Source organism: Myodes glareolus, chromosome 4 (assembly GCF_982192425.1).
Source record: "Myodes glareolus chromosome 4, mMyoGla1.1, whole genome shotgun sequence".
NCBI classification, from domain to species: Eukaryota; Metazoa; Chordata; class Mammalia; order Rodentia; family Cricetidae; genus Myodes; species Myodes glareolus.
The window spans coordinates 100,720,093-100,746,829 of record NC_142029.1 but is presented as its reverse complement, the minus strand read 5'-3'; the positions used below and the strand labels follow the sequence as shown (position 1 = coordinate 100,746,829).

Here is a 26,737-nt window from a genome sequence, read left to right as displayed (position 1 = left end):
TCATAAAAACTGCATTTTAATGATACAGAAATAGTACATAGTACATTTCTTTCCACAGCAGCACTTCATTCATCTCTAAGTTTAACAAAATTAAGGCTACATTGGAGCATACTGACAGAAAGGGGCTTTTTTATACAATGTTATTCATGTTTTCATAAAAAAAAGAATATTCTTCAGGCAAAATTTTTTAACAAGATACCAGTAATGGAATACAAAATGTGTTCCTTTGGGTCAACCTGATAATAATAACCACCCCCCCCCAGGGAGTATCCGTGGGATTTTTTTAATGAATACTTCGAGTATGAGGGCGACTCTCCAGAATTAGCATTCCACAGTCCAAGGCTATTTCATAATATAAAACCAAAGACAGTTGTGTCTCCAGTATAATCCCCTTAGAATAAATAACTAGTGAATATCAACAATATTTAAAAGCACACGAGAACTATATAGAGGCCAATGGTGCCTTGGTCCATAAGAATAAATATTTACTTACATCCTCAATGGACTAAAAGAGATTTAGACGTCACAATTAAAATTGTATGTTTCCAAAAATATGTTATCAATGCAATAAACTCAATAAACTTAAAGAAAACTAAACTTAACTTCATTTAAACTAAACTTCATTTAAATTAAACTTCTTAAAAAACCAACACAAATATACTTCCTAAAGTGCAAAATGCTTATTAAATACTTCAAGAACACAAAAGTAATTTGTTTAAAAACACAAGAATCCTTTGCTGAAGGGCCATCAACACAAAAGACACCCATTGCCGGCAATGGGTGTTGGACTAAACTGCCAGACGAAAGAAACCTGGTGGTAAGCTTTGTGCTTGGCCTCTGCCCATTTCAGATGACCTATTATTTGTATAAGCTCATGGTTGGACTCTGGTACATGCATATGTACGCATCACAAAGAAGTCTGCGTGCACAGCCTCGAATCCTTCTGAAATCCAAGGAGTGCAATTCCTCCAGAGACATCTTCAAGTACTCTCCCACTTCAGGGCAGGGTGTCACTTGTGGAATGTTAAAGCCATTCTCACCCCCTAGGGAGAAAGAGAGCTCTCATTAGGGCAGCAAACTTCTAAGTCCTCTTGGCAGCCTGTCCCACCAGAACAATTTTACTATCCTAAAATTTAGTAAAGACTGACTCCCAGAATCAAAACAAAACAAAACAAAACAAAACAAACACCAAAAAAAAACTTTGTTTGACTTTCAGTTTCTAGAATTACAGTCTCCTTTGGCTTCTGAGAGGGTTCAGCAGAGAAAAGTGAAAAACAAAAACAAAACCCAACCTGGTAAAAGGACACGCACTTAGGAAAAGCTGCAGTCCTGATTTGCAGGCTGCTACTCTAGGCCCCTCAGACTTTTCTGTTCCTCCCAGACACTAGCAGCCTGATTCTTTTCCACAAAAAGCCAGTTTTGAGTGCTACTGTTTCCCTACGTTTTAAGAACATACTTGCATACCTCTAGCACGGCTGATTTAGATACTGATTATCAGAATGCGCTCTATGGTCGGGTTTGATCTCCCAGGTGCTTTCCCAAATGTCATGCTGCTAATGCTAACTGAGTGAAGCACACACACAGGGGTGGGCTGTACCCTCAGGTATCTGAGAGCATACGGAGAAATGGAGACCTGTTGGTCTACAACTTGGGCCTCTGGTCAAGAAGCTGTCACTCGGAGTCACACCTGAAGACCTGGGGAACTAGGGCTTGGGAGAAGAGATGTGGAGTAAACGGGGTATGTACAGGTACTGGGACAAGTACCTTACTACCAAGATCCCTGTCACTCAAGTGTATACTAAGTCATGACTAAGCTCCCTAAAAACATCTCAATGAGTGAAGATTTCTTCCTGAAATAAAATGCATGAGATCAGAAAGACTGAGTTAAATACAAACCATGCAACCTTCACCACCTTTAACGTTAGCTTAGACAATAGGAAAACAGCCATGATTTCCATGACCAAAGTATTCCCACAGAGTTTGGCATTTATGTCCTCAATAAATGGCTACTCTACTGTATATAAAAATGAAAGGAAGCAGATGGTAAAATCAGCCCTAAATAAACTTTAGGATTTTTTTTTTCTTTTGAGGAGGGACAAATTGAAACAGGTTCTCACTATGTAATACAAACTGACCTCTGATTCACAATTCTCTACTTCCCAAGTCTGGGATTATGGCTAGGATTCTTTAACAAATCCATGTAAGGACCAAGATGCCACAACATTATTGCTCCTTAGTTTGAGTATAGAATAGGTAATACCCTTTGAAGATTAAAGTCTGTCACACTGCGGTATCCTTTAGAGAATTTGCTCACAAAATACCCTATTACTACGAACACGTGCTCTCACTAGGAAGCATCTCACTCCAAAAGAAAAGTTTTAAATACCATCTCGATCAGCCATGCTGTCAAAAAAGAGCCATGCAGAATCATCCTTCCCATACTTCACAAATGCAACATAGTGGTTCGTTTCTATGCAAAGAACAGCAAACAATTCCATCTTCTGAGAGGGGATGCAGCCGTGTCTCCAGTCCCGGTCAGGCAAGTCTTTGGGAAGTGTTACTGGGTGATACGTATGATTCTTTCTCTTGGGATGGAGGTGAACCTAAAATGGATCATGAAGAAAATACCACAATTGAGCTAAATGCCATGTTTCAAGGGCAGACTCTAATCGCTTTCACTGACCACCACAGTCAAGTTCTATACACACACAGGCACACACACATACACACACACACACACTGGCAGAAGAGACATGAACATTTCCTGTGAATGTTTAAAATGCCCTTTGACTCTGAAAGGCTCTCAAACCCTGCCTTCTGGACCATCAGTATCTGACTGGTGCAGGGCGTGTGGATCACCTGAGTGCAGCAGGTCTGACAGAACTGCTTGATCTTCCCAGGTGTGATGTCAGGGTCATCATAGCACTCTCTGCACTCGAACATGGCAAGTCCTCCGCAGATGCGGCACTCCCTCGGAGCTACGCAAAGAGGGAAGGGAGAAGCTTTTAAAAAGACATTCTGTCATTAAAAATAAAAGCTATACTTTGAAAACAAGGATGCTTGAGGGCTGGGGAGAAGAAAGGCCTAGTCCTCTCTAACCCTCTTAAAATTTCATTTGAATTTTTTTGTATCTGTAGTATTTTTAAGGACTACACACACACACACACATACACACACACACACATACATACACATACACATATACATATATATATATATATATATGTATATATATAACCATTTTGTTAACCTATTCTAGAATTGTTCTTCTGGTCATGAAATGTTCAAAGATATAAAGTAAGTATTAAAGACTAATAGCATATATGATCTTAAGTCAGTAAGTAACAATCACTGCTATTGTGAACTTTCTCTAACAATTTTACGTATGAATATTTATATAAGTATGTGCACCCAGGTGCATGTGTACCTCAAGCTTCTCTCGTCTAGCCTCTCGATGCTTTCCCTTCCACCATAACTACCACACACCGTTTTCCCACAGGTCTATTGTTTAGACTTGTCTCTAATTTCTTGTCAGATAGTAAGTAAATTTCCATTTAAATGATTTATTTTTACCTCCTTTTTTTAGAATAAATTCTAGCAGTCAAATTATTGAGTTAGTATGTCTAAGCTCTTCAAATACTGAATTACCTGTCAGAAGTATTATACCCATAACTAATGAAAAGTCCAGGTCAACTATCTCTAAAACAAAACAAAAAAACAAAGAAAGGACTATATACTTACTGTCTTCAAGCAAATCCGTTATATTTAATTCTAGGGAAGGAAAAATTTTTTCAAACAGTTTGAAGTCTCTTCCAAACCGAGGCATCTGAATAATCAAGCATGATGGTTCCTTAAAAGAAAAAAAAAAGACACATAGTTTTAGAAACCAAAGTCCTGAGGAACTGGGCACTTTGCTCATTATAATGCTTACTTAGCATGTCCCAAGCCTTGAGTCCTAACCCCTGTACTAATGGAGGAAACGTGTAAAAGAAAAAGTTTCCCTATGGAACTGAAATAGTCATAGCTGTGAAACCCAGTAGTGGTGTCAGCAGTGCTGTTGGCCCGTGAAGCAGAGCCCACTTGTGAATGTACAGTGTGGACGCAGAGCAGCAATAAGCTACAGGTTTTCCGGACATCCCCGGAGACGAACATGACAAAACAGACCACAGCATGCACTGCAGAGATCACACGTTCTGACAGTCAGAGACGTTTCTATTGCATTCATCAGCAAACCCATACACAAGAATTTATTGGCATTTTATCTCTTAACAGAGGGAGAAAAAAATAACATTACCTTTGACATGTTTAGATACTATGCATGGGTAAAATGACAACTGAACACATAAACATGTATGCACACATATCTTTGTCATTGAGCTACTTGAAACTTAAAAATTAGCTTTTGTTCCCTTTGCAAATCCAAAACATTCCAACTTAAGCTAAGCGGCTGTCTTTAAAAAGAACAAAGTTAGAATACCATTTAAAAAGAAAATGTGTCTTCTTAACTGTTTCTTCAAACTATTCTTGCTTAAAGCACAGTGATAGCTAGGTGTGGTTCAGTGGGGCAGCACTTGGGATAGTGTGTACAAAAGGCCTCTAGCACTGATAAGAAACAAAATAAAGTAGCAATACAAGTCCAGTAACAATCACTAACCTCTGCAAATTTCAGGTTGCTGTTGATGAAAGACCACTCTAGCAGCTGCTCAGTTGTAGGAACTCCAATTTCTTTGGTTTTTTCTACAAAAATTTGATAGACATCGCAATCCTGAACTTCCTGACCTGCTGATCTGGAAGCACACAGAAGGAAATGCACATAAGCCAGCTATCAAACGCCGTCTGATGGACCTGAGGCCACAACATCAAATGCTCATGTTGAGCTTTGGATCGTCCACACACCAGGTGAAAGACAATGATTTGGATGAGATAATTAAATGTGCTTATGCAGAAGACCTCATAAATTACTTCTTCTACCTTATTTATAAATTATTCAAAAGTTCTCTTGCCATCACAAGAAAAATGTAGAATAATATTCCAATCAAGAAACACTATATGAACAATAATCAGTCCTTCTCCCTCCAAATTTAGAACGTAGCAACTGCTTTTTTTTTAAAAAAAATTATTTTATGTCCATTGGTGTTTTTCCACGGATGTGTTTTCCACTGAAGTTATAGACAGTTGTGAGCACTGATTTTACTGACTAGAACAGATGCTACAATGTCTCAGCGACAGACTCTTAGACCTTCTAAATCAAATGTCTTTACTTCCTAAAATAAAAGCCCTGGGAGGGAGGGAGAGGGAGGAACGAAGGGAGGGAGGGAGGGGGAGGAAGGAAGAGGGCGGGAGGGAGGGATATTTTCCTAGCAAGTCAAAGCAGGGCAAGGTGTGACTCTCAAGAACCCTAACAAATATCCTCTAGGCTTTTAGCTACCAGCAGCTCTTTAGATGGTCACCCACCAACTTGACAAACACCAGGTAAATGGTCACGATGAAACATGAGGGTCCAACATCTCCCTTCCCTTACCAGCTTACTAGTAACCATTAAAACTAACTCTACTGAGAAAACTGTTTTTCATCTTTCAGCTTACCGCTTATCTTTTTTAGCCAGCTGTCTGGGTTTAGAATCAGATTATTTAAATGTATGTCTAGATTTAAAGAGTTTAAAAAAAACTATCAGCAGTTTTTATCACAAAACTTCTGTAATTCAGAGAGCAGCCCATTGTGATCTTCAGCTGCCCCAAGCAAATTATGTCCTGAATTTACAAAACATAAAATCTGGTAACTAGTTAGAGCACCCTTGAGGACTCAAAGCTAACAAAAACAGATTATAATCTAAGAAACTAGCAGTTATTCTAGAATAACATTTCAATTGGTTGTTGATGACTACAAAAAATCATAGAAAAATTCATAGTTAAAAACAGCATAGAAGAAAAAACAAAAATAATGGAGGTAAAAAAATCACACCCAGAAATATCAAGGATGGCCAGGAGAGGCATGGCAGCTAGTGAATGGAGGAAGAGATGCATAGTGCCCTAACACTGTAGCAGAAAACTGGGAGGAACAACAGCCACTCAGAACTCACTTCCAGGGCCAGGCATGGTGGTGCACACCTTTAATCCTAGCAATCAGGAGACAGAGGCAGGTGGATCTCTGTAAGTTCGAGGCAAGCCTGATCTACAAAGCAAGTTCCAGCACGGTCAGGGCTATATAGAGAAACCTGTCTCAAAAAATCAAACCAAACCTAAAACGAAAAACAAAACAACAAAAATCACTCCTAAAATCATATGCACAGGGAAGTTTTTTAACCATAAAAAACAAAGTATGTCAGTCACAAAAAATGGATACAACTGGAAAGAAACATACTAAACAAATTAAACCAGTCCCATAAAGAGAAACAATGTATGTTTTCTCTCATTTATGATTCCTAGATTTTCTACAGATAGATAAAAAGCATTAATTTGTATATGACACGAAAGTAGACATGATGTTGTCTAAGGAACAAAGGAACTATGAGGAGGGAGACAGGGAAAGGGACAGAAGCGATGGAGGTACAGGGGAAACATACTCAGTATACAATATGGAGTTTATGAAAATTTTAGAAAATGATAAAAATAATTTTAAAAAACCACCACAGCTAGTGTTTTAGAAGTCTGGAAACCTACAGAATCAAAACCAAGTTGTGAAACTGTACCAAGCCATGCTAGTTGGGTTGTATTTTCCACTAGGGACAATCCAAGGGCACAAGAATACAAATTTGGTAACTTTAAAAAAGTGGATATTGACATTTTACAAACATTAATATAAAAACATTCACGGATTGGTATGGTTTGAACCTGTCTTTGTGGTGCAGACCATAATAGGTGGGTCCTGAGGTCCTATACTCATCACAAAATCCTGTAGCTCTACGATGAACATGGGAGGCTTGTGACGTCACTGCCCAGCTACAAGGAGCCTGGGTCGCCCTGCCTTGATATTCTTGTTACTCTTGCTTTGGTCTGACCTTTCTTTCTTGCTCTGCCCCCAACTCCTTCCTTTTAGGATGAGAAGCCAACCCTGTGCCACTGTAAGCTGGAAGTATAAAACTTGCTTATTGGTTTTTCAGGAACTCATGGTTAAAAAGACTATTTTTGAACAGTGTTGAAACATTAAAAATTATGGAAGCTTCTGAAGTTACAATGAATGTATTCTGCATTAAAGATGACCAAGAACCTATCGGGACAAAGAGTAGAAAGTAATAGCTTTAAAATCGTATGCTTAAGTCGGGTGTGGTGAAGCATACATTTAATTTCAGCACTCAGGAGACAGAGGCAGGCAGATCTCTGTGAGTTTGAGGTCAGTCTGGTCTACAAAGTGAATTTCAGGACAGACAGCAGCCAAGACTGTTACACAAAGAAAGCCAGTCTCAAAAAACTTGGGGCCTAAGAGACAGAGAGTTCAGCCACTAAAAAAACTAAGGCCCACACTGCAATGGCAGTGAAAAAGAAGGTCTACTTCTGAAGGTACTTCTAGACAGCTTGAGACCTACCTTATTTTTAACAATGGTTCAACCCTTAAAATATCATGAAACAGGACACTTAGAAATTCTTCAGGGTCTAGGAGAAAACAAAACAAAACAAAACAAAAAACCTAAGTGAATCACAGAGAAAATTTAAAAACCATTCTATTCTTTAGGAGAGACATATTTCTACAATGAAATTAATTTCATTCGTGTAATATTATTTTAAATAAAAGTTTAGTTAGTTTGGGTTCTTCTGGCAAGAAAAAACTTATAGTAAACATTACCTTTTCATTTGTTGTCACGTTGTCATATATTAACAGAATATACTCATTCACACACAGTGAAATCATTTTTATGTCATTTGGGGGTTCAGTAGAATAATACCTGATATATGCCCTATTTTTTCTTCTATTTAAGTACTAGCCATGTGTATAAATGCCACAGCTGATTATAGTGTACTGTTAACAAACTTAAATTCAGGAGTTGAATCTGAGCAAATTCTTCAGTTGTGAGTAGACAGAAGTGCTGGCCAGCTGTTCCAGAGCCACTTTCAACAGGGAGCACAGTGAGAAACTGAGCGCTGGGGACACTCCCTATTACAGGAAGAGAAGCAGCTCCAAACAGCACTGCTGGGGACAAGGACAGCTCTTTACTTGGTCATCTTCTGGAGAGCCAGTTGGCTGGCCTATTAAAGACTTCTTTCACATCACATCACTTTAGAAGAATCACAAAATCAGGAGAAATATGCATGTCACATAGAAAAGAAACTTTTTTCATATTTTTGCAGTGCTGGGAATCAAACTTAAGGCCTCTTACATACTCTACCAATGAGTATACTCCAAGCCCTCTCAAATAATTCTAACTTAAATTTAATCCTCTAAACTAAAATAGGTATATTTCAGGAAATAATTATCTTTCAAGTTATTTTCAGTGCATATATTATAAATTAAAAGGGTCACCTTTCTCTTCAGATGTAAATCCTGATCCAGCGTCAACTCTTTCAAGTATTTTCCTCAGTTTCATAGTTTTTGTAGCACACACATATCCATATCTGTTGATAAAAGTGAATTAACTGACACTGGCACAGTGAGTTATATGACACAACCAATAACCAATACTTTTCATACAATTCTAACATGTTAAAAAAACAATAGACAAGGCATTTATTTTTAAGAAACAACTGTAGGCTTCTTACAGAAGTTTGAAAAGTGAAAGTCTGAGAATTGGAGTTGTTCCCAGATACTATTAAACACCTTAAAAATAACTACCATGTACTAATACAATTCTGAACTTTTTATGAAGCCTGAGTGAAGCGATTTTTAAATGGCATTTGCTTATTATATTAAAACACTTAGTTTATAAAATAGGATATACAATAAAACAGTAAACAGAACACCAACTAAAGACAAAACACATGTCTTCTACTTACATTCTCAGAGGATTGACTATTTCTGTCCTTAGTATCTCCTGGGTCTCATTATAATACTCTACATCATTCTTTTCTTTGGGTCGAAGTAACACAGTATCCAGGACAGAACTAAAAGCAAATAAGCTGCAAAAGAAAAGAATATTTTCCTCATGTTATAAAAACAATCATATTTGAGAAAGATTCTTAAAGGAGTAGGAAGAGGCAAAGGGATAAAGTGTAGGGAACCACTGGTATAAGAACTCATGAACAGACAGCACAGGCCCTGTGCTCAGCACCCAGAGACCCTGCAGATCCGGACCAGAAACACCAAGACTGCACCATACACGTGAAGGTTGAAAACGCGCCAGAGAACATTAGGAAAGAAGCTTGTTTACATAAACCAAGAGGGACCTGGAAATCGGTCACACACACACACACACAGACAACATAGGGAGAAAGGCAGAGACTGGTCAAGACCAGATCAGACTAGTCAGGACACATTCATCTCATTATCATAAGATAGGCATTTCCTTAAAATAACTTGTGAGTGATTAGCAATAAAAATTTGCTGGTATCAAAGAAAATAAATTTAGTTAAAATTAATTTTTATCAGTAAATCTAAGGAATATTATAGTAATGCTTGCTTGTTTGTTTAATCAAAAGTATTCCACCAACGAAAAGACCCACCTTTATTCTGCTGTCTACTTTTAAAATTCTAACATCCATACTAACTTCCTAACTCTTGTGGCACAGCCTACAGAGTGGCAGATCCACTTAATTTAACTGGCAATGCACAACCCTTACCGCTACAGATTTAATCTTTATAGCCTAATGATCCTTGCTGTTCAACTTGATCCACTTTAGGGAAAACTACACAAAGGAGGGCAACAGTGATCCCATGGAAAGTAATTTTTAATATTAAGAATTTTTATGATCATCTCGATATTCCAGAACACACGCAGCACGCAATGCCAATAGCTTGCTGCAGGTTACTTGGCACACGTGCAATCATCTACATTGGAGGCAGATGTCCTCAGAGTATCTGTTCACTCATTATTCATTGCAGTATTTTTAGATTAGTGCTTTGGATCTAGGAATAGGATATGAAATTCTTTAGTCACTAAGGACCAAATCTCATGATCTTTCCTAACTCTGTCAGTTTCTCTACTTAAAGGCATCTGGCACCTTCTTTCACACACACACATACATACCTGTCTCCCTTCTACCCCACACAGCACTACATACACTTACTGCAGAAAATAGGAACTTACGAGAATAAAGTTGAGTCTAAGTAACAAGAATTGTAATAGCCCTGGATGCCTTTCTTCTTTCCAGTCATTATTTTTAATCCTTTTTTCCCCATATTTGGTGGAGTATTTTCTTCCACTACTTTACTTAAGTAGCCTGCAAATGCTGAAAAGATAAAAAATAAAAATAATTCCTTTAAATCACGACAGTTTATATTCATATGCATGTACATATATATTATTTAAAGTATATTTTGACATCCTCTGCATTTTTTACTTCAGTTCACTGATATTTATCTGGACTTATAAAAATGCGATATTCACTTTCAACATCATTCCTGTCATAGAGTTTAGAAAATTAAGTCAATTAAGCATCTGTCAAAGAATATTTTGTTACTAGTCCACAATGTTTCATTTTCAAGGATAAAAAGAAACAAGTTTCCAAAATACTCTTCAACATTAAGAAAAATGTTTTTCATAAAGATGGTTTCCCTATTTCCCTCCTGCTTGACTCTCACTATGGTTAAGGGAAAGGCCAGCATCAGCAAGCTAGTGACAATGAGAAGAATTGTCCTCCATCTGTCAAGCCAACTGCATCCCCAGACCGTATCAGATTTCTTCATGAGGACATCCTGAATGAGGGACTTAAATAGACGCGGAGGAGAAGTTTTGCTAAAGGGACCACATTTTCATTTCTACCACCCATACTGCCAAAAATTTAATGTCTATAATCAGTGAAAGAGAAGAAAAAACACTGCCTTTCACTCTTTAGATCCTAAGCACTTTTCCTAACTCTTCTTTCAACATATCTCCTCTTAGAACAACTCTCTTATGCACCAAGTAAGAATCTTTACCAACTTTGAAAGTAAACGAATCATTTAACACTGTCACCTCAGGTACTGAACAGTAGCCAGAAACAGTCATTCCAGATGGGTAAATAAATGAAAAGTATCCAATTACCTAAAGAATTACATCTTTCAATTTGATTAGAGACCGGCTGCAAGGACGCAAACCTAGAGTCAGGCCTGCAGCTCTTCAGCTTCACGAACAGGGCCTTCTTCCGGGCGCAGGTGAAGTAGCGCCTGCCCTTGAACGTGCCATCTGTGCAGCCTGAACATTTCTCTTCCTGAAAAAGAAAGGTTTTGGTATGTATTACACCGGGAAGAGCTATGGAGTTTTCACCTTTTCTGAATTTCTTTTTCAAATCTTTTCTGAACAGAACAGCACCAAGGAAAAGGGACTGACTAACTGGTGCTTTGGCCCTCAGCTGGTGGTTTAAGAAACTAATTCTTTAGCCCTCTGAGAAGTATTTGATGCATTTCTTTTCAAAATACATGCTTAGAACTTCCCTGGTTTACTGAGTTTCCCTGAGCCATTTCAAAAGTATTAAAATCAAGGGGCAGAAGTAAATAAATTAACTAGTTCCTCACCAGCAAGAAGACAAGTGAAAAAAAAATTAAAAACTATATTTAGGTAATAGCTAAATTTATTCAAGTTCTCCATCCTGGTTGTGAAATATCACACAATATGCTTTTTTAAGACCCAAAAATAAAACCTTCCCCTCTTCCAAAGACTCCAAACATGATGATTAATTTTAAAGTCAGTCACATCCCTGAACTGACTACAATGGGAGGAGGATAAGGAATAAGGAGGAAAGCTGGTCACTGGACTGCTTTTTTTGCTGCATTCTGTTTGTATGTGGAGACCACATGTTCTAACCTAAAAATCAATCTATTCCTTGATCACAAACAAACATGAGGAATGAGTGGGCGAGAGCCTGAGGAATGGCAAAGGGTAAAGGTAAGCAATACTATAATATTTCCTCTACTACTGGCTTCTTTTTTTTTGAGAAAAAATAACTTCCCAAGAAATTATCTAATAGAGGAAAACCTAGTTTTAAAACCTCATGAAGAAAAGTTGTAGATTTCAAGCCAAAATAAATTACCAGTTCCAGTCCAGCTAGCACGTCACTGAACCCAGGCGGCTGGCCAATCCAACGGATAACCCCATAGATTGGGGAATTCTTTTTCACTTCAGCCAGTGAGCCCACCTCTAGGCCGTATGCATTACCAGAAGAGATGGGCAAGGGCGGGCTCTCCTGGACAGATGTACTGTTCAGCTCGCCCATCACAGACTGCACTGACAACGAGAGAGGGCTGTGAGCAATGCTGCCATTAGTATTGGGCATCTTGGTCAGGCTGGACGGTAGAGAGTAAAATGTGTTCTCGCTGGATAAGGAATTCATGGACGGTAGAGAGTAAAATCTGTTCTCGCTAGATGAGGAATTCATGGAAGGAGGTTTTGGTGGAGGTGATGAATGTTCAAAGTCTGGAGACAGCTCTGGAAGTGACTTTGCAGGGTCTTCTGCAACTATGAAAAATTGTCCTTAATTAGAAAAGGCTGTTCAAGAACATTAAAGATAACGGCATCTCTAAAAACAATACAAAATTCTGTATTTTGTATTGATCACATGATCCCTTTGCAAGTCTGCTTGAAAGCACTGTAAAATTTCTATCTTCACACTCTGGGGGCTGGAGAGATGGCTCAGAGTTTAAGAGCATTGCCTGCTCTTCCAAAGGTCCTGAGTTCAATTCCCAGCAACCACATGGTGGCTAACAACCATCTGTAATGGGGTCTGGTGCCCTCTTCTGGCCTGCAGGCTTGCACACAGACAGAATACTGAATACATAATAAATAAATCTTTAAAATAAAAAAAAATACATTTAAAGCACTCTGACTACAACTTCAAACAGTCAAGGAGCTATATCTGTTTTATTCTTTGTCATTGTAGCCTGAGAATGTCTCAATAACTATTTGCTGAACAGATGAAGGAAATAAATACATGAAAGGAGAATGATATCTAAGAAACAAGGAAAGGTAGGATGCTTTAAAGAAAGAAAGATAGGCAAGTCTTTAAATGAGTCACTTCATTTCTAGAAACAATTGATCCTAAGTAAATGTATTAAGACATAAGAACAGACTGCTGGGCACACTCAGGAACCAGAGGCAGGTGAGTCTCTGTGATTTCGAGGCCAGTCTGGTCAACAGAACAAGTTCTAGGACAGCCAGGACTATTATACAGAGAAACCTTGTCTCAGGTAAAAAAAAAAAAAGCAAAGCAAAACAAAACCCAGACTACTAACATTTCAAATGTATCCTCAACCCTAATAACAGTGTAGTTCAAACTATGTTTAATATTTTAGTTCAGCAATATTGTCATATTAGCAATGATCTATTCACTGTTTCCAAAATTAACAAATATTGATGAAAAAGTCATTTCCCCTTACATATTAAACAGAGGGTATCATTATAAAGAGAACTAAAATTATAGATTACCTTCATCGATGTACCATTGATTTTTGGATTTGGATTGTTGTTGTGAGTCAACAGATGATCCATTTAAGGTGTAAAAGAATTCAGATCTGCTTCTACTTCCAGGGTCTGAGGTAGATCCTATGGAACAAGAAAAGTTCCTTTTTAAAAAAGCCAATATGTTACAAAAAGAAATTTTATAAATAAATTAACATGTGTATGGTATAACAACTGCTCACACAACTAATATACACATACATAGCATTGTATTGTCTTCGGCTTTAAAAGTTTGGTAATTAGTCAACACAGAAGAGAGTAGGAGTTATAAAATTAATATAAAAATTAGCTATTGATATTAAAGCTCTAAGAAACCATTCTGGTAGTCAGTGGTGACACAAGACTTTAATCCCAGCACTTAGTAGAGGCAGGCATATCTGAGTTTGAGGCCATCCTGATCTATTGAGCAAATTCAGGACTACAGACTAAAGAAACCTGGACTCAAAAAAAAATCATTCCACGTAGTCTATTTTTCAATGTCACCTCTACTTTAATTTGATGAAATTACTGGCTCACAAATTTAACCTCTATCATCCATACCATATAACAGTGGTTTTCCACCTTCCTAATTCTGCCACCCTTTAACACAATACCTCATGCTGTAGAAAACCCCATCCAGAAAATTATTTTCATTGTTACTTCATAACTTCAATTTTGCCACTGTTATGAATTGTAATATAAATATCTTTGTTTTCCAATGGTCTTAAACGACCCCAATAAAAGGGTCATTCAAACCCCAAAGAGGTCACGACCCACAGGATGAAACCCCATTGCAGTCAACAAAAGAACATCCAGCAGTGTTATAGAGCCTAGACATACACAAAGTTCTTTCACCAAGGTTTGTGAAGTGCATTCTACAATGGTCACATGATGTGGGATTCCCCTCTGCATGCTGTGAATACCATGAGTTAATAAAGAAATTGGCTTGGCCTGATAAGAGTAGAAGAGAACTAGGTGGGGAAAACTAAACTGAATGCTGGGAGAAAGAAGGACAGAGTCAGAGAGAAGCCATGTAGCTCCACTGGAGACTCTGGAGCTTTACCGGGTAAGCCACAGCCTCGTGGCAATACATAGATTAATGGAGATGGGTTAATTTAAGTTGAGTTAGCCAGAAATATACTTAAGCTATTGGCCAAACAGTATTGCAAATAATATGGCTTCTGTGTAATTATTTTGGGGCTGAGCAGCTGGGAACAAACAAGAGGTCTCATACAATAGTCACAAAAAAAAAAAACTGCCGAATGATGCACTTCTCAGAACTCATCCCATTAATAAGTGACTCATGATTATAATTTCCCTTCATAAACTTCAAATGTGACAATACAAATTGATGAACAAATTAAGTTAAAAAACATTCAGGTTTAGGGTGGGTATGTGGCTCAGTAGTAGAGTTCTATATTAGTTTCTGTAAGATGCTAGATTTGATGCAAGCATCAAAAAAAATTAAAAAAATAATAAAAAATAAAAAAGTAATTTCAGTGTCTAGAACAATACCTGAGTAATAAAGTACTTGCCTAGCTTATAAGGTTTTGCTGACTTTGATCCCCAACATTACAAAAGAAATAATTTAACTTTTTTTAGACTTACAATATAAACATCTTAGAATTTTATTAACACAATTTCTTGTTCTTTGCAGTTTACCCTGTGCCCTCGGTAGGGATGTGGTGGAATATTTGGCCTGTGCCTGTCAATGGTCTGACAATGCAACCCACAACCCACATGACCAGTGGTACTTTCCTCCTTTCAGGAGAAGGCCATGATCAGCTCAAGCATCAAGACTATGAAGCCCAATGACAAGAAGACATATGACTTCGAGTCTAGCATCTCTCAAGCACTGATCAAGCTGGAGATGAACTCAGATCTCAAGGCACAGCTTGGAAACTCAGTATCACCCACCACAGCCAAGGAAACTAAAGCTAGTGGTGGTCAGAAAGCAATCCTTATTTTAGCACCAGTTTCTCAGCAGAAATCTTTCCAGAAAATCTAAGTCTGGCTGGGTCATGAATTAGAGAAAAAGTTTAGTGGCAAGCATGCAGTCTTCACTGCTCGAGGAAGATTCTGCCCAAACCAACTCAGAAAAACTGTACAAAAAAATAAGCAAAAAAGCACCCAAAAGCGGCACCCTGGCATCTGTACATGACGCCATCCTTGGGGACTTGTTCTTCCCAAGTGAAACTGTGGATACTCCGTGTGAATGGATGGCAGTCAGCTCCAAAAGGTTCATTTAGACAGAGCTCAGCAGAACAAGCAGAACACAGGTCGAAACTTTTTCTGGTATGTATTAGAAGCCCACGGGCAAGGATGTTAATCTGGAATTCCCAGAGTTTCAGTCATAAAGAAAATAAATGAATTAAGTGTCACTCATAGTCAAAAAATAGTAATAAAAGTTCTAATTTTTCCATGTCTGAAAAAACAAAACACCATAATTTCTCACAAATTATATTTATTGCAGAACAAATTATACTAGAGACTAATTATGTGGGTCTTGATAACTAGATGTAATACAAGTTGAAGTTCAAAACGCTAAGTAAAACTTATTTCTCTTCCAGAAACTTCCCCATGACACCAGTAGAGAACATGTAATTCTCATTCTGTTAGCTTCCACATACCTCATAGGTTTATAGCTGCAGTCCTTAACCTGTAGGTAGCGACCCCTTTGGGGGTCACATGTCAGACATCCTGCATATCAGATATTTACATTACGATCATAACAGTAGCAAAATACAGTTATGAAGTAGCAACAATGTTTGGGGAATCACCACAACATGAGGAACTGTATTAAAGGGTCACAACATTAGGAAAGTTGAGAACCATTGGTTTATAGGGTGACTGATAAATAAGGAGAAATTATACCTGCATCACAAACAGTTACAGACACTTCCCTGCCTCTGTATTAACTACAAGGACACTTCATGGTGATCAGTAGGAATTCGACAGCACATGGTGAAGCCAATTGTTTTTTAATGTAAAGCAAAAAGCTCTGTACCCCAGAACTTAACTCATACTTTATGTGGGACACCTGTAGCCAGCTACTCAGAAAGCTGATCACCAGAGTCCAGAAGTTTAAAGTCAGCACAGGAAACTTAGCAAGGCGCTCAGCCACAAACAAGAGTAGTGATCTTTATATCTGAGAGTAGTGATCTTATGGTATCTTTTCTGTGTGTTGACATGTGGGTTTGTCTGCAGGTGTGTGTGTGTGTGTGTGTGTGTGTGTGTGTGTGCGTGTGCGTGTGTGTGTGTGTGTGTGTGTGTGTGTGTGTGTGTTAGTCCTCAAGAGCCATCTTGTTGATTTTTGCTTTGTTTTGAAGAGGTTCTCCATTAGCCTGAAATTTGCCAATTAAGATAGGCATGCTGGCCAGCTAGTAATAGCTAGCAAATCTCAGTACTTTCCATGTCTCCATGTCCCTAGTATCAGATCCAAAGAAAACTCTATTTCCTCCAACCCCAAAGGACTATAGGAGGATTGCTGGTGGTTAGACAAAAAGCATTCCTTAGGAACCTGTGAAGTCAATTCCTCTCTACCGAAAGGAATCATTTCCCTAACCACTGGCAGAAGAGACATGATTATCTGTAGCATCTATTAGCATTAGCCAAGGACATCCTCCCTCCCCCTCCCTCCCTCCCTCCCTCTCTCTAGGGTTTTTCCATTGTAACTTGCTCTGTCAACCAGACTGGCCTCGAACACAGAGATCCACCCACCTTTGCCTCCTTAGTGCTGGGACTGAAGGTGTGTAACACCGCAGGCTGTTCTGTCTCTCTGTTATCCAAATAAAAATCTCCCTCCACAACTCCTAGGCTGGCCATTTCGGTGGTTTCTCTACTACATCCTCACTTAAAATCATGTACATAAAATTTTAGTTTACATAAAGTGTAGGAGCAAGTTATATATATGTATGAATGTATATATAGCTTATATAGCTTATTTAACATCTTGCAGAATCAGATTATCATGTAGACTACCAAGAATGTCCTCCATACCTGTAACCTTTGGTTTATTATAACTAGACGAGACTTTGTCACCAACACCTCTTGATATAAAGGCAAGTTTGGGAGGCCTCCTTTCCGGTGTCATGCTCTCTGAAACAGTAAACATACTTTTTAAATATATATGGAAGAAAAATAGTTTAGCATAAAAAAGAAATCTTTTCTAACAAAAAAAGCACAAGCAATCATTATAGTCTTACAGATTCTCTTTAAAGACTCCACAACTGAAAAGTAATTACTCAGGTGAAAAAAACATCAACACTGTACTTAAAAATGTAATTTCTGTAAGAAAATATAATCATCAGTTATCAAAATGCTTTAATTTTTGAAAAGTTATTCGGATGCAGTCAATTTTATATGAAGTTTTAAAAAGCTTTAAAGAAAACCTTATTCATAATTTTTGATACATTTTCCAGATCAGCATGCCCAGCACAACCCTACACATTACAGTGTTTTACACTCAAGCATTCATGGACCGTGCCAAGATAAACATGGACAATTTATTTACTGTAAGAACTGGAGCCTTTACATGCCCACGTGCCTGGATAACCTCTAAACAATGTGATGCACTAAACTGACTTGATAAAACTTTCTCAGCCACCCAAGTAAGTATGTTGGATCAGTGTATTTCACACAACACAGCTTGATAAAAACCTGGGTAGGAGACAAATCAGAGTTAGGAATGCACTCAATACTAAGTATGTATCCACCTTTAAACACATCATGCACCAAGAATAACACAGATAAGTATACAAACAAATGCAAACAGGAAAAGCAGAGAATTACACACCAATCAATGATGCAGAAAGCCAGAGATACAGAACTAAATTTTTTGAAGAAAGCATTCCAAGTTTCACTTCAAAGCACAGGTAACAAAAAATTCTGGCAAACTTCTTTTAAATTCAAAGATTTTCCTAAAGAGGAAAGGGTCCCACTAAATGACTTCCTTTTCAAATTTCTGTGAATGTGCACATACAGTGTAGTCTGAGTTGTTGTTGACTACAACAACAATAATAATATAGTTACATTATATTCTTTACTTTCACAACGATAGACACAGCTCAATGTATTACTTTTAATGCATTACTCAAAGAAACGCATACTTTAGGAGTGTCACAAATTGGTATACTTCATCACAACTTTACAAACCTGGATGTGCTGTCACAGCAGCATTAAGGCTTTGGACCATCAGGAACAGCAGTGCACAGAGGGACACTTTTACAGTAGGGTGAAGCAAAGGTTTCCAGATACCAACAGTGAGAAATATTTCACTGGGGAGAATTCTTCCCAGATCTCACCAACTGTTCAGCTGCTCCAAAAACAATCTTTCCTACGTCCTAGAAATGTTAATTCTGTCCCACAAATGGATGTAATTGGGCAAGAAAAAATAAACAAACTAAGGAACTAAAGGAGACACTGTCACGTTTTTTCCCCTCAAGAAAAGAATGTTAATGATACAAAATATAGATGAAGGCTTATTCAAATATACCAAATTAATTTTCATTTAAATAATTTTACTTTTTCAAAGTCTATTGCAAGCTTTATTTTGTTGGCAAATACATGTAATTTGTGTGTATAAAAGCAGTATCATTCCTAATTATCTACTATTCAAGGTTTATGAATATCAATAACTATGAAAGAGAAAAAGCATTCTCTTCCTTTCTTACCACTGCTCTAACCCAGCAATAATATCAACGACAAGCAGGAATCTTGAAGATCTTGACAAGGGACTCCCAAGTCATAAAACTGAAGTTTTGTTTTGTTTTGTTTTTTGCTATTTTAATTCTATACCACTGTTGAAATAGAAGATAATTAAAATATTTTTAAGGTGGGTACTGCTAAAAAATATCCTTGTAAGGTTACAGCCCAATTCCAAAAGAGTTTCACTTTTCTTCTTTCTATTTATTATGTGCTACTGCAGAATCTAAGACAATTTACAGTTCAAACAAATTTAGAGTTGGAATATAAACATATATTAGTCATATGCATACATATATAAAGAAAGAAAGCTGTAAATTTGGGGGAGGGAACACATCAATCTTTAATTTACAGAAGATTGAAAACACGACACCAACTTTGCATCTCTGAGCTCCACAGCTCAGGAATCTTCTTCCTTCTTTTTATTTTTTAATATTTTATTTATTTATTATGTATACAGTATTCTGTCTGTGTGTCTGCCTGCAGGCCAGAAAAGGGCATCAGATCTCATTTCAGATGGTTGTGAGCCACCATATGGTTGTTGGGAATTGAACTCAGGACCTTTGGACGAGTAGACAGTGCTCTGAACCTTGAACCATCTCTCCAGCCCCTCTTCTTCCTTCTTGAATGGTTTTACTAACAATGATTTTCCCAATCCCACAACATACTTCATTCAACTATAATATGTAAAACACAAAACAATGCAATTAAGATAGCTAAAAATTGATAATTATATTCACACAAAAATGTCGCAGGTTTTAAGCTTTCAAAAGCACCACTGGACAGTTCCCTGAAAAAAAAATCCTTAAAAAAATGCTCAAACATACTTGTTTGCTAATTAAAGTGGAATTTGTGGGATATTGTGAAATCAGTGAGATATGACTATAGAGAAGCAGTATTACCCTGAATTGGCTCCTGTGAAAAAATTCATAATTAAAAAAAAGTATTACAAAGGCTTCTTCCCAGCCATTCAGCAAGTTAGCATTATAAAATCAGCATAACTCTCCAACTTTTAGAACAGGCCCTCTTAATTCAGCTCCAAATAATTTCTTCTGTGTGCTGCTCAAATGTCTCCTGCAGAGGTCTGTGGGAGTACACGAATGTGACAGGGCAGCACCCCATCTTCTTTACCCCTTGTTTGACCCTTCTCCAGCCTCATCACCATCTTACTGACCACAGATTCTGTCCATTTACTATCTACATAATTCTGTTCATTTACCATCTATCTCAACTTATTAAATGAAAGTTCTACATAGGTATTACTTTATTTTAAAATTTTTTTAGTTAATTTATCACTGTGTGTGTGTGTGTGTGTGTGTGTGTGTGTGTGTGTGTGTGTGTGTGTGCACCCATGGGCCATAGCATGCATGTATAGATCTGATGACAATCTGCAGGAGTCATTCTCTGCTACTACCATGTGAGTTCCTGGAATCAGTCTTGAGGGTAAGTGCCCTTACCCACTGAGCCATCTTGCTAGCCCTAATCATCACTTTTGTTCAGTGCTGAGACTGGAACTTACAGCTTCACTCAAGTATTCTAACCATGGAGCTACAGTCTCAACCCCAAGAATGCCTATGTGCTTTGCCTCCTAAATATCCACATCTAAAGAAGTCTATGTGAGGGCTTTCTACTATCTGAATGAATGGTGCTTTTACACTGCTGTATTTTAAACAATAAGCACTCATCGTGACATTAAAAAAACATTTTAATTCACAAACATCCCAAACTGTGCTGTCTATAAAACATGGATGAAAAAGTAAACACAACTAAATAAAATAAGGACACATATGTTTTCCCTGAATATAAATCATTTGTTTCCAAAAAGTAAGAAAAAGAATTAGGAGTGGGAGACCCAAGGGGAGTTGGGGGGTATTATAATCCAAATATATTATATGCATGCATAAAAATTCTCAATAACAAATATATCTTAAGAGAAATCAAAAGTAAAGTATGTCAGACTTTTTCAGAGCAGAACTGAAGTAAAGCTGTCATATGAACCTCATGCCTCTTGCTACAAAATTAAAAGCTGCGTGGGAAGCATGTTCACACTGTAGAACAATTAATTTATGACTTGATACCAACAGGTAGACAGGAAGGGCAGAATGCAAGTTAGGAGCCTTCAGTTTCCGTTTCTATGAAATAAGAAATTCAGGGACTAAAATAAGCTCTCTGAACAGAAACAGAGGGGAGGTAACCAGGGCCGGGGGGTGGGGAGAACAAGAGGAGAGAAGGGAGGGAAAACTCAGATCAGGATGTAAAATAAATGAAAAAATAATTAAAAACAACAAAAAGGAACTTCAGCCATCATTTAATAAGAATCTTGAATCCTCTGTGGAGTTTAGATGAGATAACCAATTTTTTTAAAAGCTTCTAGCTTCATCTCTTACTCCAAGACACAACATTTTTTTGTATTTTTGAACCCTCCAATTGCAAGACAGGATTTCTTTCTTTATTAGAATGTCTTGGAGAAGACAATGTAAGAGATAATGTATAAACTTCACTATACTTACAGACTTTTTAGAAATAACCTTTATTGCCTTGGTTCGGGAGAAAAGAAAGAATAGTCTATTAATGACAATTCTACAATATAAAGCCAACTTCAAAAGATCCATCTTTAGTATAAATTTGCATTCTCATAACAAAATACATGAGAAACTATCTTCTGAGTACATAAAGGAGACATACCTGGAATGATATCATTGATGTGCAGAAGAATTGTTCTTTCAACATTTGCAAAACTGCAAAGTTGTACTTCATCAAACCTTCCATCCCAGTTGCCAATAGGGTTATCCTTGAAATGCCAAAAAGTAAACCTTTATACCTTTGTCAATAAAATATAAATATGAACACTAACATTTCACACAAAAGTATTACCTAAAATATCTTTCATAGAGAAATGTTAACTATTTTTCCCAAAAGAAAGGCTGTATTAGAAATTAATATATATATTCACAATAATAAAACTCAAAAAATCCTTACCATGTCCACACCAACAAAATACCCTAGACTCTCTAGTCCTGGCAAAACATCGCAGAATATTACTGTTCCAGTTTCCACACTTGCTCCAACCTCCACAGAGACTCTTGACTTTATTTCTAAAGGGGGAGGTTCAGTCTGCATTTTATCCCCCGGAGCTGCAGAATCACTTTCCAATTCATTGTCATCATCTTCTATGGGCTCCAGCTTGTCCAATGCCACAAACACGTCACAGTCTTCATCACACTGAAAAAGCTGTTTCCCTTGATATACCCCATCAGTGAAACCTTGGCCACGATCTTCCGCCTAGTTTTCAAAATTTTTTTTTAAAAAGAGATATAAAAAGATTATCCATTAAAGGGACTTCGGGAAATTACTTTGAAAAAACTCTAAATTACATCCATAATAAGAAATATGACAAGCAGCTGCTGTTGGGTTTAGGGTGTTTAAAGAATAAAGAAGGTGTTTCTGATGATGAAACTAACTCAGTATTTCAGATCATAATTCTTTTGAGAAAGAGTGAGGATTAAATTTACAACATAGTTCTGCCATGACTTTTGTTATGAACAGACATTCAGCTTTAACCAAACCGCAGCATCAGCTCCATCCATGTACTGAGAACAAACTGTAACCATCTACAGCCATCCACCGTACAACTACTATAAGTCATGTGTGCTCTAAGCACTTCACAGATGAGGAACAAACAGATCAGGAGAACTTGATGTAGGTTAATTAAGTACCCTGGCAACCCTGCTAGTACATACCATAACTGGCAGTCGAAGCCTAATTATTCACTGCTTGAATATTATTTCACTGCTTGAAAAGCCAAATCAAGAAGCAAGCAAAGTACGACCTCTCTCTACTCGTGAGAGTGTCCAAATGTGAACCAACAGTCAGTTCGGAATATAGAATTCTTAGATATGTTGCCAAGGCAAATAAATTCCAAGGCAGGTTATACATTCCAGGGATAAGCATGAGCAAACTGAAATTGTTGAAACACACTTCAAAATCTTACCTCTAAACTGTTATACTTAGTAGCATACACTAAGAACTGGGAATCCTGTAGGTACTATCACAAGATAGTTCACAATTTTTTAAGTGTTTATAATTACAATTGGTAGTGTTAATTTTTAATATAAGTAACTTAAAAACTTCTAAGATATGAAGTCCAGAATAATGACTTGTAAATTTCTACTGTAAGAGATAATTTTTTAAATTTTTCAAGAATTGTCTTTATATCCTCTCAATTTATCATTAAATAAATTTTGAGGCTGAACTATATAGCTCAGTGGCAGAGGGCCCTGAGGTCCATCCTGAGAATTGTACTAAAAACAAACAGAAAACATAAATCTTATAAAGGGGAAAATATGTGCTCGTGGTCTCTCGCTCACGTGCGCTCGCTTTCTCATGTGCTCTCCCTCTCTCCCTCTCTCTCTCTCAAATGTCCTATCAAACTTACCAGCAATTCTACTCCAAAGAAAATCCCCAAAATTGTCCTCTCCGCTAATAAAGGTCCTCTGAAGCGTACAACTCCTGGAAATTTCTCTTCCCCAGATCACAGCTGTACTTTCACAGGGCTGCCCACGTCTACCTGGAGGCCTTGACTTAGTCGAATTCTGTTTCTAAATAGGCTGAGCCTCTCCTCACAGTTGGTAATTGCCAACAGTAACTCTGTAAATTTCTCATTGATTTCTACAACATCCTTTTCATCAACAAAGAGAACTGCGTGCGGTTGCTCTAAGGTTTGTAATCCAATCTGACTTTTCTTGCCTTTTGCAGAAGGAATTCTTGAATGCCCCACAGAACGGTCTTGGATGTACTGTCCTACACTTCCTTTGGGTACTTTTAGGAGTTTCTGTGTCTGTTTGTCTGTTACACTGCATTCTTGAAGAAGCAGATAAGAAATCCGTTCTTCCCAGGAAGGTGAAGTAACCTTCTCTTGGCTCCATAGGCCTGAGCTCATTGTGACAGTAACTTCAGAACATCAACTCACAAAAAGGAGCCACTAGCAAATCTGTCATAAAATCCCCAAAAATGAAGTTACTGGAAGTCCCAAAGCAAGCTGTTAACAACCTGGTGTCCATGCTGTAAAAAGGCAGCAATTCAAAGTGCCTGGCAAACAAGCAAAACAAACTTTAGACTCTATTCAATACAACCTTAAAATAAAACTAAAGATTTTTTAAAATCTCATTTGACTATATAAATATCTCAATGAGCTGAAAGACCCATATGACTTGTGTCCACTGTAACTGCATTTTTAAAGAACTCCAGCAACAAAGCATCCATAGAAACAATAACGACTTTTCCAAAATTCTAAAATTAGAATCTAACAAAAACTTTAAGATTATCCTAATATACAGACCCTGAGACTTTTTCTAAACTTTACAAAGTAGCATTTCTGTCTAATGTGAATGAATAAGATATAATATTTGAGAAAACACACATAATCTTATCAATTAAAAAGGCTATTTCTAAACGTGTAACTTAGAAAGTAACATATTACAGTATCAAACATCTTTTATCGTTAAAAATATGACAATATTACATTCTGAAACTTTATCCAAAATTCATTTATCTATAAGCTTCATTTTGGTAATGGAACATTATCTCACTCAATTTTTTTTATATATTTTATTTTTATTTACATATATATGTTGTATCTCTGTGATTGTATGGCACATGTGTGTACTCCAAGAGGCCGAAAGGGGGCGGTTAGATCCTCAGCAGCTGGTGTTGCAGGCAGTTGTGAGCCACCCACCATGGAATTCAGGTCCTCTGGAAGAGCAGTAACTGCTGACCAACCTCTTTAGCCCCTCAATTTCATTTTCATATACCTTTTGTGCTTAGACAAGGAGATATTAACTATACTAATTATAACTACGATTTAATTTCTTACAATCGCAAGCATTAAATATTATAAACTTGAGTATATATACACATATATGTTAGGAAATTATTTGTAGCATCAAAATTTGGACAATGCAATAATGATATATGACTATATTACATTGTTCTAAGATTTTTAGCCCATCTGATTTTGATGTTAAGGTCTATAAATTATACTGAATTATAGATGCTTATATCTATAAATTGTGGGCTTTATACCACAATTTTAACTATGTAAAAAGGAAAGAATATACAAATGATTACTTTCCAGATTTAACTTGCATTTAAAACTGTTACAAAAATAATTTTACAATTTGTAGCCTCATTTTTAAAGACAACTTTAACTAATGACTTAAAACAACATAACTTCAAATGCTGTAAATGACATGCCCATTGTCAACGCCAGGCTAAATGAAGAAAAGTTTGAAGCCATCCCACTAGAATCAGGAGCAAGGCAAAGTTGTCCACTCTTGTTACACACAAATACCACAGCTCACATGTAAAGGGACAAGGACAACACAGGAATCGGTTCTCTCTGTCCACCATGTAGGCTCCAGGAATCGAATTCAGGTCATCAGGCTTGGCAGCAAGCGCCTTTACCTGCTAAGCCATTTTTCCAGTCAAACATATACTATTTCATAAGCCAATTTAGAAATATAAGTTAAAAGAAAATTAGCTTTATAAGGGAGATATCCTGCTTGACTAAATAATGCTACCCCTGAAAGTCATGGTTATTAAGCAAAAATCCCAGTGCCAGATGTAGGAGTACCTCCTTAAGAATTGTTAGGCAGGGAGCTTCCATATGCCTCCAAGACAATCCAGACTCTTGTCAGTCCTCTTGGTTGCCCACCAGAACTAGATGATGAGATTCTATTACTTAAAACACCACATTCCTTAGCTGTAAGATACAGAGAAACCAAGACATGAAGCTAGAGTTGGGATGGACACATCGTCCTCTGACTAGCTTTCACAGTGCTGAAAGGTGCTACGCAGGCTGGGTAGGCAGAGTAGGACGTCAGTGGTCTGGCCCAGCTGTGGATCCTGTGGACTACAATACTAACCAAGCAGGCAAGACTGTGACGGACTCAGTCAACCATGCTCTATTGAATTTGAGGCCTGCTCTGGTAGAGGGAATCCATGCCAGGAATAAACCAGTTCAGAAACCCATGGCATAGAGGCTAACTGCCAAATAAAAATTTTAAAAACTCAATTTTATTCCTTAAAATTAAGGACTTATTTAATTATCTCCATGAAAAGATGGTTTCCATGTATCTCTGTCATAAGAATGTAGCTACTTGATTCCCAAATACAGTGCTTGTTTGTTTCACACTTCTTTGAGACAGAGATATCCTTCTCCAGCCCTGTGGTTGAAGGCAGCAATTAATAACAATTATACTATGTAAGCATTTTATTCTTGTAATTCAAATCAAATAAACTTCAAACTAAAGCATCAAACTGTATTATGTGACTCAATGATCAAGCAACCAGGCAATTCAACACACAGAGTAACAGTTCTCTTAGAAAACACTTTTAGGTGATAAAGTGTCCCATCATAGTAACATTTTCACAAGTCTCTTCCTCTGTAAGCCCAAAGGAGAGACATAAATCGCCCAAGACAGGCTAAAGTCAGCGCTCCTCCAATCCACTATCACTTAAAGCATCTGTGCAACGTTT

At 37.4% G+C, this 26,737-nt stretch overlaps 1 protein-coding gene and 1 pseudogene across 1 annotated transcript; one reads left to right on the top strand and one right to left on the bottom strand.

Moving 5' to 3' along the window:
• On the bottom strand, positions 1-22,475 carry LOC148122405 (ubiquitin carboxyl-terminal hydrolase CYLD-like). Its single transcript, XM_087905757.1, has 15 exons — positions 22,181-22,475; positions 21,887-21,992; positions 17,498-17,596; positions 13,487-13,603; positions 12,096-12,520; positions 11,111-11,276; positions 10,175-10,316; positions 8,925-9,047; positions 8,455-8,546; positions 7,523-7,589; positions 4,655-4,787; positions 3,742-3,850; positions 2,860-2,978; positions 2,387-2,603; positions 1-1,043 (listed from the first exon to the last, which is right to left on the bottom strand). The coding sequence occupies exons 1-15, from the start codon at positions 22,319-22,321 to the stop codon at positions 859-861; spliced, it is 2,241 nt and encodes a 746-aa protein (XP_087761883.1). The 5' UTR covers positions 22,322-22,475; the 3' UTR covers positions 1-858.
• Positions 15,276-15,827, top strand: LOC148122406 (small ribosomal subunit protein eS7 pseudogene; annotated as a pseudogene).
• Positions 22,476-26,737: the final 4,262 nt, after the last annotated feature.

Coding starts and splice junctions, on each gene's coding strand:
- LOC148122405 (XM_087905757.1), bottom strand. CDS start 22,321: ATGCAGACTGAACCTCCCCCTTTAGAAATAAAGTCAAGAGTCTCTGTG. Junction 12,521..13,486: donor TCAATGGTACATCGATGAAG/GTAATCTATAAT, acceptor AATTTTTCATAG/TTGCAGAAGACCCTGCAAAG. Junction 1,044..2,386: donor CAGCATGGCTGATCGAGATG/GTATTTAAAACT, acceptor CTTTCTCCCTAG/GGGGTGAGAATGGCTTTAAC.